This window comes from Pleurodeles waltl, chromosome 1_1 (assembly GCF_031143425.1).
Source record: "Pleurodeles waltl isolate 20211129_DDA chromosome 1_1, aPleWal1.hap1.20221129, whole genome shotgun sequence".
In the NCBI taxonomy this organism is placed as follows: Eukaryota; Metazoa; Chordata; class Amphibia; order Caudata; family Salamandridae; genus Pleurodeles; species Pleurodeles waltl.
This window is the reverse complement of record NC_090436.1, coordinates 184826944-184841802: the sequence shown is the minus strand read 5'-3', so window position 1 is coordinate 184841802 and position 14859 is coordinate 184826944. Positions and strand designations below refer to the sequence as shown.

Genomic DNA, 14859 nt, shown 5'->3' with positions numbered 1-14859 from the left:
ATTTAGATTGTTTCCCAAAGGCCTAAACCTGACAACTAATGTTTTCATTTCTAAAACCACCACACCCTCACTGGACTGCAGATCCAATCCCCCCATTTCAATGATTAATGCTGACATTAAAGTATACGCCAAGATTCTGGTGAACAGGTTCCACCCGGCATTTACCTCCATGATACATTCTGATGAATGTAGCTTTATGCCAAACAGCAGTAACCAGAATTGCATCTGACGATTGCACTGTGTTCTTGTCTAGGAGATTTGACAGGGGATTTAGCGATTTTGTTGTCGACTTTGAAAAGGACTTTGACACGGTCAACTGGGATTACTTGGTGGCATTACTGCTTTGTATTGGCTTTTGGCCCCGTTTCCACGTGATGATCTCCTTTCTTTACTCACACCTGATGGCTCAAGTCTGCATCAACAGAATGCTATCCAATGAGTTTCCAATTGACGATGGAACCCGACAGGGCTGTCACCTTTCCCCATTGCCCTTTGCCCACTCCATTGAGCCCTTGGCACCTTTGGTCCGGTGCGATGCACAACTCGAGGGCTGGCACTGGACAAGCACCTTTGAGGACAGAATAGCGTTGTACGTGGATGACGTTCTGATCTACTCCTTTGTCTTTTTGAGGAGGTCCCTTCGTTGCACCTTAATAAGGCAAAATCACTTCTCGTTCCTCTGAGGGGAGATAATGCATCGGCCAACTAGAGGGTGGGAATTTCCCTACGCCGGCTCAGTTTCAGAAACCTGGGTGTACACGTGGCGACTACACTGGAGCTTAGTCGGGCCCTTAACTTGACTCCCTTCTTGAGTAGCACTAGGGCTAGCTTAACAGCATGTCTCGACCTCCCCTTGAATCTTCTTGGTAGAGTCACATTGATAAAAATGATGACACTACTTCGTTTTCTCTACGTATTACAGAATTGGGGAATTGTATGAGGTTGACTAGCAAAAGGCCTGTATGGCTTCCAGGGAGCTGGCAATATCGGCCTACAGCTGATCCAGTTGAACTATCTCCACCAAACCTATATGACTCTCCAGGGTCTGGGCAATGCAACACATCCTTAAAGATCCCAGATGTAAGCATCACCAGTCCTCAGAGGCTGGTTTCTTTCTTATGATGTGTCTTTGGTCATGGATTGCATTATACTGGTCCTGGGTTGGCGCTACCTTGTCATCAGTCCTGGATACCTCCATACAATTAACGCTCAAGGTGGCACTACTGGGTGTGCTTGATGGGCTAGGAGGGCCTCGTGAAGACAGAACATTGATTGGATTTGCAACTCTGACAGCAAAAAGAGACATTGATCATGCCTAGAAACAGCCCTCCTCATGACACCAAAACAATGGCGCGTTGCAGTGGACTGGTGCGTTAAACTGGAGGAACCATTCTACATTGCCTGGAGTTGCCCTGCAAAGTTCTCCAAGATCTGGGGTAAACAGTGAAACTAATATGGACTATCTTCAACACCCTGATTGTTTGCCAGGCCAAGTAATTTATTTTTCGGAAAGGGGGGCAGTGGGGTGGGGGGGACAAGGACTGATGGCTTGGAGCTTTATCATTGTTGATTTTGCTATTTTTTTCCGAATTATATTTGTTTATTATTTGGAATCTAATAAAGTAATTTTATTTGGCAAAACTGAAAAGCAACACTTTGAGTCAAAATGGATGCAATTTTCTTGGGGTACTATGAATTTTTTTCAATATGTAAATGCAAATAAAATAAGATAATATAAAAAAGAAAACACATCACATGAAAAAAGATTTCTGTTCTAGTGCTAATGAATAATCCTGTATTGTTCCACAAAAAAGAAAGCAAAGAGACATTTAAAATTACATTTTACAATTCTGCTAGCCAGAGGAAGTGGCCTAATAAAGCTAGTCAACTTTTGCTACTTTTTTCAGAACATCAGCAACAAGAAGTTATGTTTTGAAGATAAAACAAAAGAAGACCCTAAAACTGTTTGAATTAAGGATATTTTACAAAATGGTGAAGGACACATTTTCAACCAGTGCCGGCTTTAGGGAGATGTCACCAATGTGGCCGCAATGGGTGCTGACCTGGTGGGAACACTAACCTCAGGGGTGGGTTTAGGGTGAGGGAGGGCGCTGTTTTTAGCAATAACTTACAATTTTAAAAGCACCTACTGCAGAGTTCCTTGTGCATCCAGCTTTCAGGCAGCAATAAAAATGTCAAGATAATTCTTGTGATGAATGTTCCTGCTGGAGAGAGAGATCAGCGTTTTGTCTAGTGGCACTTTTGACTCACCATAAAGTAGCGCATAGGGTCAATATGCCTACTGCAAAGAACAGATCTGTAATTTATGTGGATAGCTGAGTGGATTAGTAAAGCGAGCCTTTTCCAGTGCTTTAAAACAAATGAAATGCATGTGAGAGAGGGGCTATTGAGAGATAAGGGGCACTTTTGCCAGTGGGGTAGTGAGGGAATTCGAGGAGATGGTCAGGGGGGATGCGGGTGGCACTGACCCACTGGGCGATACCAGTGCTAAAGCCGGCCCTGTTTTCAACTCTTGGTGCACTAAAGAATGTACTAAAAACAACAAATGGAAGTGGATTTGAGGCCTAGTCATCTCATTTTAAAATGATTAGTTATGTTAAATACAGTTCAATTATATAATTTACAGTCTGTTCATGGTACCTAAACACACATATTTGTTAATTCTAAATTCACTTTGACATTACCAGTCGAAAACAGTGATTCATCCCCTTGTATCCCTGCACCAAAATATGGGGTATTCCTAACAAGGACCTTAATGTTAGAGAAGAACCTTTCTGTATTTGACAAGGACTCTTTTGAATTAACGTTTGGCTTCCGCTGCAGTTGACATAGTTTGTAAAAGGAATGGCATGATATGTTTTTGTATTGCTCTAAGGCAGGGGTCTCCAACCTTTTCTGTAATAAGAGCTACTTGTGCTCAACAAAAAATACTCTGGGGTACTAATATTATTATTAGAGATGTAGTAGTTGTGACATCAGACAAGATTAGTGGCCATCATATGTATGATTACTAGCAGTGATCACCTTCGTGTATCAGGCATAGCTGCCATCCGCAATGTAAAAAAAATGCCAGATGCCTCTACATGGGTAACACACCGGTAATACACAACAGCCATACATGCAGTTCATCTAGCATCAAGCTAATATTATTAGTAATAGTCTCCCCAGTACTGCTTGATTTTTGTTACTCAAATATCAGCTTTAAATATATTTTGGAAATTCAGCTATTCAAACATCAGCGTATTCATTCTGAAATACAAACATTTTTGTTCAAAATACATATTTTTTCAATTTGGCATATGTACATTAATTTAACCAAGCAAAATCTTCTAATATAGTTCAGGTGGCTGCACACAGGAGAACTACTTACAGGTTGCTAGAGAGCTCCCAGTAGCTCATGAGCTACTTGTTGCAGATGCCTGCTCCAAGGATCATCAATGAATCAATCTGGATTGTCAGTCCTTCTCCAACTCAGTACTCACGAGTTCATTTTCACATGGGATTAGGAAAAGTGCTCTTAAAAATTTAATTTTAGCTCGGTGTACCATCAAATGTGTTTGAAGGACGATTGTGACTCAAATAATCCCACATGTGTATCGGCAGTCTAGTCCTGTTTGACTGTTCATGGTGTACATCAGCGCCAGAGATTCTAGTGCCCACAGATGGATACAGCAGCTGTCACCAAACATTAGCACAGATCGAGTTTTATTCTTATACAAAAATATCCACTTGTTCAGAGTCCCTGCTACTGTAAATATTATGCCTAGGTTCAGCGTACAAGAGGAAAATGAAGCACCAATTCATAGGACTGTCCCGAAGCAAAAGCAGTGTGTAACAAATACTGGAGCACTGCTAAAGGGAAATAACAGCTGCCTCCTTTTATAAAAAATGTACAAAAGCAATGTTTGTCTTATGTGTGCTGCTTGTATGTTTTGTACTAAAGCATAGGTTTAACATATTTCCGTGAACCATACTTACGAAAAACAAAGACCACCACAGACCACGTTTTTAATAATCACCAGTGAGTTAGTTGTGAAGCTGAAATCTGGTAAAGTGTTTTACAATTGTAATTTGCACATAACACAACCCGGAGCAAAGACAAGAATGTTGTAAAACAGTGGTTTTAACCTTTTGACTACTGTGGATGCCCACTTCATCATTACTGGAAACTGGGGACCCCCGCTGAATCAGTATTGAAATCCAGGGACCCCCTACCTGCCGAGTCATTACTGGAAGCTGGGCACCCCGGGCAAAACACTGTTGGTGATTTGAACTGCACAATAAACACATTTTATTTAATTTGCAAACAAAATAAATCAAAACACATACATTTTAATTGTAATAGGAAAGTTGGAGCTTTTCTAAATTCAACTGAAGCCACACATCACCCATACTATGTTCTGTTTGATGCACCGGCACTGCCCCCACAAATCACTCTTAGGGTACTGATTTAACTTTTAGCCTCTAATTTCAAATTCCTTGACGTTTACAGTACAATTAAAAAATGTATGTTGTACATTTAGCCACTTTACATGGACCCCCTGAGGAGGCAACACAGGTCCCCAGGGGCCCCCCAAACCATAGGTTGGGAACCACATTCCTAAAGCGCTAAGGGGGAAATTTACAAGCCCCTTGCGCCTCCTTGCGCCACACCAACGTCATTTCTTTTGATGTTAATGTGACATTTAGGAGGCAATTTCCACGCACCATATTTACAGAGTGGCCCCATGCATGCATTGTGCCGCTTTGAAACCCCTGGCACCACATTTTGCCTGCCTCAGGCATAATGTATGCAATGTGGCGTTACCCCACAGGGGGGCCCAAAAGAATTATGCAGTGAAATTTACAACATTTCACTGTGCCATTTGTTCCGTCACTTTTAACGCCTACTCAGAGCAGGCGTTAAAATGATGCACCCATTATATTCAGTGGGGCTCTCTGTGCTTTGCTACACTAGCGTCAACATTTTCGATGCTAGTATAGCAAAGCGCAACAATAGCGTCAACATTTTGACTCTCTTGTGCTAACGACCGCCATTGTGATGGGGGAACGCCAGAAAAGTGCTGCATCATCTCTGATGCTCCACTTTCTTGTAAATATGCCCCCTAATATGGCTTCCATATATGCAATGCAGGTAGTATGCTCTCAGCTGATTAATGAATAGAATTCTCTGAAGGTTATTTCAGTCATTCTTTAACAGGAGTAGCAAGGTGGGAAGGCCATGTTTAGCACAATACCTCACTTCCTATCAAAGAAACAACACTTCCTTCTTTCTAAGTACTGTTTTTCAGTTGAAAAGGGGACCTGTAATTTACTCTTGGCTTAATTTGTTTTTGATATGCCTTATGTTACCTCATGGTAGGAACTTGCTCTTCCAATCACTAACCTTCATTGGTCACCGTCTCATTAACGCCTCCCCAAGCCCCCTCTTTACTAGCTCTCCATCAGGGCCGAACTCGAAACGTAACTCAAGCCTGGAAAAAAATGTTAAAACCAGCTACACACTGCAGGAGGCCAAGACTAGGGCAGGCCATGGGCGCTTGGTTCATGGCAGCCCCTCCTGCTCTGAAACTAGTGCCAGAGCCTGCAGCCTATTGGGGAAATGCCAGAGTGCCAGAATAGTCACGCCATAGTGCTACATATAGATCATGTCATTAGCACCCATCCACCATTGGAAGTTAAACAGTGATTGGGTCTTTCACTTGATATGTAAGGCATCCAAAGATGAGTCATCCTGTAACGGAAGACCTGACATAGCTCATGTAATTACTTTATAATGTATGGGAGCCTGCAATCCCTGTATAAAAGCTAGGAGATTGCCCAGTAAATAATGGGATTCATTATTTTGGCAGATGGGATATCTGTCACCATTGTGAAGGAGTAACCCATCCACTGAAATCTAGATCAGGCCTTTAGTCTCTAATTTCCGTATTACAGATGAATTGTGACCCACCTATTCACCTGTGATAAAGAAATGAAGTAGCTGTTCAAGTGAAATAACTTATCACAGTTGACATCTGACATGAGAATGCCTGCTGGCAGAGCCAGCATCAAAGGTGAAAGGCAGGTCACAGAGAATAAATAAAGCTGCTCATTTAAAAAAATAAAAAAGAAATGTGGTTTCTTCTGCTCTTTTTCTAGGAACAGTGATAAGCAGAAAATATGTATTTATGGCAACATGTTTATTTTTACATGGTTCAGGAAAATATAGGAAAGACAGAATCTTTCTGCATGTTTCTACGCATTCTGAGCTAGAGCATTTTTTTCATCTGACTTGTATTAACTGATTTTATCATCTATTTGCAACAAATATCTAATTGCTTTTTAGTATTTCATTTTGCACTAGTGATTCTACTTTATTCTTCATGTTTACAAACAACCTATTACTTTCATGTGAAAGAGCAGCATACTAAGGATTTAAGTGGTTTGTGTGAAGGGTGTAGGGGGTGACCATCTATTATAAGGAATAAAGTACCTCCTTCCATAAATTGTAAGGACATTACAAGTCATCTTAGAAATCCATGACGTGATAAATGAACTCAGATTTTGCAGGGGGTACTTTATCTTATATGTAAACCGTCAGTTTTACCTCCAACTGCTCTAATTTGTCAAGTCAACATGTATATCCTCACATATTCTGCTCAATAACTTTTAGTGAGACTTTTCACAAGGAGAATCTCTTCATCATTAGAATTTGATGCTATGTTACCAGGGACCAAAATCTCTGAGTCTAGCTGGTTTCCCTGCACCAAATTTCAGAGGTTATGACTTTCCTCTCAGGAATGCGGAATAACACCACAGACAAGGATATGTTGTGTGTTTTTTACTGCATGTATATTTCCCTGATTATGGAAATAAAACCACTGGCATTTTCTGCTTGCCCTGAAAGTGTCAGTGGTAAGTCCAGCTGGAATGGTAGGATTACTATCTGTTCAATGTAAATTATTTATTCACAAAGGCATAGATATAGTGCAGGACAATTTACACAAGCAGTTTTGAGTATGTAACATAGTACTACTTCACATGCTCATAAATGGATTTCACTAAAGTGCAAGCAGAGATGTCTCTCTTTAAATAGAAGGAAAGAAATTAGGAGTACTACAAGAGTAATTCACAATGATTCATAACAGATCCTTTGTGAATCAGGTTCATAGAATTTGCAAAGAGAAAGTTATACTTTTGCATGTACTTACTTTTTAACTATTCACATATATTCTCATTTAAGTTGGGTATGTTATACGTGTGTTGTATGCATGTATGTCCGATCGCATCCTTCTCCAGGACAAACCCTAAAACTAGCTATTTCACTGTTCCCCATTGTATACAATTGATTTTATTGGGAGAGCAATGTTCAACGGCGTTCCTTTTAACTTGCATTGAAAGAGTAAAACCATTCTCTCCATTGTGTCTCTAGCATTTTTAAATTGTATCTGGTTGTTGCTTGTTAGAAAACCTCTATATATTACTTAATTATTTTTCTTTTTACATATTTGGTGAAGTACCGTACATGCATTAGTCTTTTACCTGTGTTTCCCCCTGAGTTGTATCAGTGCAGCCACCTCCTCCTGAACCTTCCTCGCAGAAAGTCTTGCACTCAGCCCACAATGCTAAATGATAATACTTCAGGATATCCTGTAGTTTGACTCTGCGATCATCATCTGGCACGTGTGTTGTGAAAGCTTGCCCATGGACTGTACCATAGTCTGCTCTCTAGATGTATTTCCTAACCTAGCCACCTTTCTTACATACACCTACAAAAGATACTTTAAGCCAGACACAAAAAGCTTTTTTCAAAGAATCGGGCCGTTTGCGACAAGAAAAAAGCATTTCCCAATGTGCAAACCCAATTTTGCAATTCAGTAATCTATTTACCGAATCGCAAAAAGGGTTTGCGAGTTGCAGTTAGGAAGGGGCATTCCAAGGGTAACCCTTTCTAATTGCGAGTCGCAGTAGTATGTATGATTGTTTTGTGACCATGGATATGGTCGCAAAACAATCGCAGTTAACACCAATTTCAAATTGGCATTAACCCATTCTCAAATGGAAAGGGGTCCCTAAGGGACCCCCCCCATTGTGATTGGAAGCAAAACTACTTTTTCATAGCGGGTAGTGGTCCCATGGACCTCTGCCTACTCTGAAATAATTTGAAATGCATCCTGTTTTCCTGTAAAGAAAACGGGCTGCATTAAAAAAAAAATGCTTTATTTAAAAAGCAGTCACGACATGGTGGTCTGATGTCTCCTGCAGGCCACCATCCCTGTGAGTGCGGCCATTCCCAGTGGGGTTGCAAATTGAGACCTAACTCATGAATATTGATGAGGTAGGTCATGTGGGACCCCATTGGGAATCACAAACAGTGTACTTAACACTGTTGTACATTTTGTTTTGCGACTCGCAAAGGTTGTACATCTGGCCCTTTGTTCCTAATTAACCAACATAGTATATACAATATTATAGAAGGGTATATCTTTTCAAGATACTAGACTCCCTATCTTCCACCACACACTCTCTGAGACCAGGACTTCTGGATCTTACTTTCTACATTCACACCCAAACCAAAACCAGGGCATAGATTTGTATTCGTGAATTGGACATATAGGCCCTCATTCCAACCCTGGCGGTCATAGACCGCCAGGTTGGCTGTCCACGGAAGTTCCGCCAACAGGCTGGCGGTGCTTCATGTGGTATTCCAACCGCGGCTGTAAAGCCGCGGTCGCCCAGCTGGGTCCGGCGGTTTCCCGCCGGATTAGCCCCGGCTGGGAGAATCCTCCATGGGGATTCCGACCCCCTTCCCGCCAGCCTGTTTCTGGCGGTTTTCCGCGGTCTTTTGGCGGCGTAAGTTTGGCGGGCGGCGACCGCCGCCCGCCAAACTTAGAATGACCCCCATAGTGACAGATTGCGATTGTTAGTATTATATATTGTGATGAAGAGAGCTTCATACATGTTTTTTTAGCAAACTAGGTCTGCCGCTGTGCACATCAACCGAGTATTTTATTCAGCTTTGCTGTATTATTTTAACAATAGCCACATTTACGGTCTTGTTTTACTTTCTCTATCTAGCTGTTCTTTGCCTAGGCCAGCACTGTGTTCTTAAACAAGACATTTCTTTCACTCAGTGCTTTTCTCAAGGCTTCAGTAAGATAGGTTTCTGTCAAAAGTAGTACTCTTTGTCTCTAATGTTCACAGAAACATATACACTCTTACGTTGGAATCCTTTCTTGGAACATCAGCTGTTTTATTATAAAAACACTACTTTGACCCATGTACATTAGAGGGAGATTCCGGCCAGATGACCAGGAATGTATGCTGATTGCTGAGTTCTCCGCTGCAGCTGCTTATGTAGACAGCAGGCCTTTTGCTCAGGTATGAGGGATGATGTCTTCCCAGGGGAACCTGAAGGGCAGAATTAGAGCATAACATTCTGTGCTCTAAAATAGCCTTGGTAGGAGCTATACTTAACGATTATAGTGACAATATGGTAGTATTATTTTTATGTTTCACTCTCCTTGGCACAATTTTATTCCTGCATTGCTTTATTGCCCGAGTTATTGCAACCCATGCTTTATTATCCAAGATGCAGTTACTTCAATAAAATCTTATTGAACTATACTCTGATTGTCCTTGCATATGTGAGACTAATATAACTGAGAGCAATAGATGAGCTCTGAGTGACCACGGTTTCCCTGAGGAGTCAATTGTGTCATGCGCTCGGTTGCCCAATCATCCCTGCTCTTGAGTGGAGATGAGGCACTTCTAGTTAGCCGGAACAAAACCCCTGATTAGGCCGACAGGTGTCACCTGTAGTGAGTTCAGACTCAGTCCCCCACAGTGCAAGTGATTCTGCCGCCCAAATCCAGTAGTCTTATTAGGATAATGAGAGCCTACATGACAGCACTGGCTCTGATCAAAACAACAGATCATCATCATGCATGTATTCTCTGTAATGAGAAATGTAACCTATTGTCTTAATGAAATTATTTTAAAATACATCATTGGAACTATTGTTTGAATTCTGTCTTCCCAGGACAGTTTGAGAGGTCTAATGATGTGCTGAAAACAGGATCCTGCACAGACACCTGCAAGGAGTTTCAACAAATAAAGCAGACAATTTTACAGTTGAAACAAAAGGTAAAGACAGTTTTATATGTACTCATTACTGAGATATAATTGGTGGTAGTAGTAGTATTTATTAGCATAGTTACTTAAAACCTTTGCATAACAAAAAGTGATAAAACATTCATTAGCTATAAAATCAAATAATCAGTCAGTTGCAAGTAATCAATAAAACCTTTGATACATAAAATGTACAATGATGCCAAATTATCTCACCTCACGGCACACAGAGAAATACAATGTAATCAATTTAGCACATTTAGTTTAAAAGAAGAGATTGAAATCAAGACCCATCCTATGGCAGATCCCCGCATGCAAAGTACTGAATGGCCTGCATCTATTTATACACAACCTTTCGGCGAGCAAATCACCAGGCTAAAATGAACCAACTCCCAAAGAAGTTTAATCAAGGGCCCACAAATTTCCTTTCTGCTATCTTTTTAGCCACTAATCTAAGGAAATGTACTAGGCGGTAGTTAAGATGAGGATCCTCAGGGGCAAAACAAGCCAACATGACCTGTCTCTGGGTGCAGATCCCTCTTTGATAAAAAAAAAAGAACATTTAGCACCTGCTTCCGTTCCGCAAATAGTTCCTTGCAAGTGCAGAGCAGGTGCAACAGATCTTCCTTGGCTGTGCTGCATAAGCGGCAGGTTATCATTGTAGGATCCCTCTGCTAGTACTGAAGATGCCAAGCGCATGGCAACAACCCCAGATGATATTTCAGAAATTGTTCCTTGATAATTTGTGAATAACCTAAACAAAAGTATCTTTGGGGGCCAATGCGCTGTAAAGTATCATGCAGCTGTGGGCCCTCTTAGTCAGTGCAGCCTTATCTTCCACCAGCAAAAGAGACTTTATTGATTTCCACACCAGCTTTGGACTGTGGCTGGTTGATGTCTCCCAAAGCTGAAACAGACTGGTTTTGTACAGACTATCCTTTAGGTAGGCCCTGGCCAGTGACGAATCTCTCTGTACGAGTTCTCTCCATAAGTAGTGGTTAAGAGTATGTGTAGGAGCCTTCTGTATTTTATCCCAACAAATTATAAATTCTCCATGTCTTTCCAAAGACTTCCTTTGAAGACCAAATTCCAACCTCATCTTCGCTGGAGAGGTATAATTTGGCAGACTAAAGATTATTCTATAAGCCCTCACAATGGTGCTATCCAAAATGTTGCCATCTCTGCCTCTCTGGAGTTCATTATCATATGTTATCATAGATGTAAGTGTGGTCAGTACTACATGGTGGAGTATCTAATGAAACTTCATACTCAAAAATATATCGGTAATAGCTTGAGTTGCCATACACTTCCAGGTCAGTGGGATGCAGTGTTCACATTCTGGTCTTTGCTTTCACACATCATTGTTTTCAGGTGTGCAAGTCAGTGTGAAACTTAGGTGTACCAAAGTTACAACTTCTAGGATGCACTGGCTTCAAAAATGACCAGTGCTGGAAATGTTGAGTCACGGAGATATGGAGTGATCTGGCAAGGAGAATGTTTTTTGCTAATGTTAATAGAGTGATCACTGGTTCGAGACATGCAGGAAAAGGATTAGTTTAATATTCAAATCAAAAACAGATGATTAAAGAATCTGAGAGGGTAAGTAAAAATACCATGCATGAAAAGAAGAATAAATGGCAAAAGGAAGAAGGGAGAAAACTGCATAATTAAAAAGATCCTCAAGGCCATTTGGGAAGTGGCTCGGGGAAAGAGGGTCTGCAAAATTAGATACGTATTAGAGGAGTAGAATTTAGGGTACAAATTGAAACTCAAGCAGAGAGGAGCACATTTTGCCAGACTCATGGTAGATTGCAGGAAAGGAAACTGAATGAATTGCACTAGATTAGAGTTTGTATTTTTTCGATTAATTGGTTTGCATAGTTAGTGTTGGCCATGACATGTGCCACCCGGTCTGCAGCCCGGGACTACTTTCTCCACACTGTTCATCCACTAAAGGCACATTTAAGAACATTCTATATTATGCTTACTTGAAACTAATTTTACCTTTTCACAATTATTATAAATTTAGTCTACCTACTTTTGCCCTGCAGTGCTCCCTATCAATATCCCTGCACGCACAGTCTTCTGTACAGTTAACTAGGGTGATATATGTTTTTCATCGCAGAGGGCATTTTTGTGTTATTGCCATTCACTTATGAGAAAGGCCAGCTGGTTAATTCAGACACTAGAGTGGCCAGCAACTTGTAAGAGATAGGCTGACACAGAAGATAGAAATTCCATCCAAAACCGAGCAATCCAGCACCCCCACCAGAATCTGAACAGAAGAAAATGAGAAATATTGTCAGATGTCATTCTGAAGACCAGCAAAACGAGGGCATGGGCAGAGTTGTGTTCAGTTCTATCAGTCAGGCTGATGCGGGAAAACGCTATGTGCCCGGAAGGAAAGACTTTGTACACGTTATAATGCTTGTGGACTCTCGTGCACCACGTGCCTCTTCTGTCAGGGACATTCCATTATCCATTTCCCGCGCAGTAAACATAACATTACTCCTTTACCCCAAATAAACCAAAACAAAACAACACAATAACCCAACATATTTTTCAACACTGACTGGAAATGATGAGTTCAAGTTCAGCAAATCCAAACCACCAGTACCTTGGCATCGCCCCCTCTCTCTTCAGGTGACCAGAAAGTTCTGCAGCTTGCTGGATGGCCGCGGCCTGGGACGGAGATGGTATCTCTCTGGCTCACCCCGTGGCGGGGTACTCATCACCCGTTCATGCCCCGACACCAGGCTCCAAGGTCTCTGCCAGATCGTCACCCTTGCGTCCTTCCGGAGTGGTCCCATGAGGGTGACCTTGATTTTCACCACACCCATCGCGGGGTGTACGAACATCCTGATCTGAGGTGCCAAAACGACTGGTTTCCGATTCTCCACCACCAGCGTCCGTGGGTGGTAGCAAGAGGTCATTATCAGTGGTGCCACTATCCGATTAATATCTTTTAAAAAACAATCTTTTCCGGGTCACCGATTCATGGCCCTTCTGTGCAGTGACCAGAGTGCCTTTTCGCCTTATCACTGTCCATGGCATTATTTCAAACGGGAGTCTGAATTTTCCCCTGGATGTCTGTTTTGAACCAACACCTGGTTGCCCACCTGGATGAGTGTTGACTTCTCTCTCCTCCTCCGTGATACTCGGTCATTGGCAGATCTGCGTTAGTGCAGTCTTTCACTGGCCTGTTCCTGCAAAGTTATAGGTACATCACATTGTGGAATGGTGTCTTCTACTGGTCTATTCATGCACAGAGCACTTTGGGATATCCTTGTGGTGGTATGTGGAGTGAGTCTGTATTCCCCTAGGAATGCATACAAAGCACAGCCAACATTGTGGGCATTTGCCAACGTGATCCTTAGCACTTTATTTAAGGTCCGCATAAAGCTCTCCGCTTCACCATTGGCCTGCAGCCAGCAAGGCGTAATCTTTTTATCGTCAACCCCCTGCCTCGCGAGATAGTCCGCGAATCACTGACTTGAAAAAGGATGGACTATTGTCCGTTCGTAGTCATGAATAAGACCATGAGTGGCCAAGATCTTTTCCACGCAAGGGATAACCCGTCCCGGCGTGGTCGTGTCCAGTATTTCCACCTCCGGATATTTTGAGAAATCGTCAATAATCACCAGCATTTGACGGCCGTCAGGTAAACTCCCTAGGTCAGTGCTGGCCCCTTCCAGGGTTTGGAGGGAATTGGCTCTGTGATTATCGGGGCTGGATGCTCTGATGGTCCCACAACTTGGCAGGAGTGACACATGCGCACCACTCTCTCAACATGTTGGTCCACTTCAGGGAACCATACCTTGCACCGAAGTCAGGCTTTCGTTTTGACGATTCCTTGATGGGCAGCATGGGCTAAATCCACTATACGAGATTGTAGGGATTGCGGTACCACTAACCTCAGTCCACGGAGCAGAAACCCTTCTGATGACACTAACAGCTCATGCTGTACCTGGAGCAGGGCCGTTCATCGTCTTGGCCGGCCTCCATGATTTTCTGCATGGACACTAGCAATGATCTAGAACGCTCAACTACTAGCCAAAAATATTCACAGAATGGATTAAGCAAGAAAATGCTTACTTTCTAAAAGTGGCATTTTTAAACGCACAATCTTAAAATCAACTTTACTAAAAGATGTATTTTTTAATTGTGAGCTGGGAGACCCCAAACTCCACATGTCCGTCCGCTCCCAAAGGGAATCTACACTTTAATCAGATTTAAAGGTAGCCCCCATGTTAACCTATGAGAGGGACAGGCCTTTCAACAGTGAAAAACGAATTTAGCAATATTTCACTGTCAGGACATATAAAACACATTACTATATGTCCTACCTTAACCATACACTGCACCCTGCAATTGGGCTACCTAGGGCCGACCTTAGGGGAGCCTTACATGTATGAAAAGGGAAGGTTTAGGCCTGGCAAGTGGGTACACTTGCCAAGTCGAAGTTACAGTCAAAACTGCACACACAGACTCTGCAGTTGCAGGTCTGAGACATGATTACAGAGCTACTTTTGTGGGTGGCACAACCTGTGCTGCAGGCCCACTAGTAGCATTTGATTTACAGGCCCCGGGCACCTCTAGTGCACTTTACTAGGGACTTACCAGTAAATCAAATATGCCAATTATGGATAAACCAATCCACAGTACAATTTATATGGGGAGCACTTGCACTTTAGCACTGATTAGCAGTGGTAAAGTGCGCAGAGA

General features: G+C 42.2%; 1 protein-coding gene across 1 annotated transcript in view; it reads left to right on the top strand.

The window, feature by feature from the left end:
• The window catches only part of CCBE1 (collagen and calcium binding EGF domains 1), a 682825-nt gene that overhangs the window by 636005 nt on the left and 31961 nt on the right, over window positions 1–14859 (top strand). Inside the window, exon 6 of the mRNA XM_069220382.1 lies at window positions 10046–10149. Within this exon, the coding sequence (XP_069076483.1) occupies window positions 10046–10149 (104 nt within the window). The remainder of the gene's footprint in view (window positions 1–10045; window positions 10150–14859) is intronic.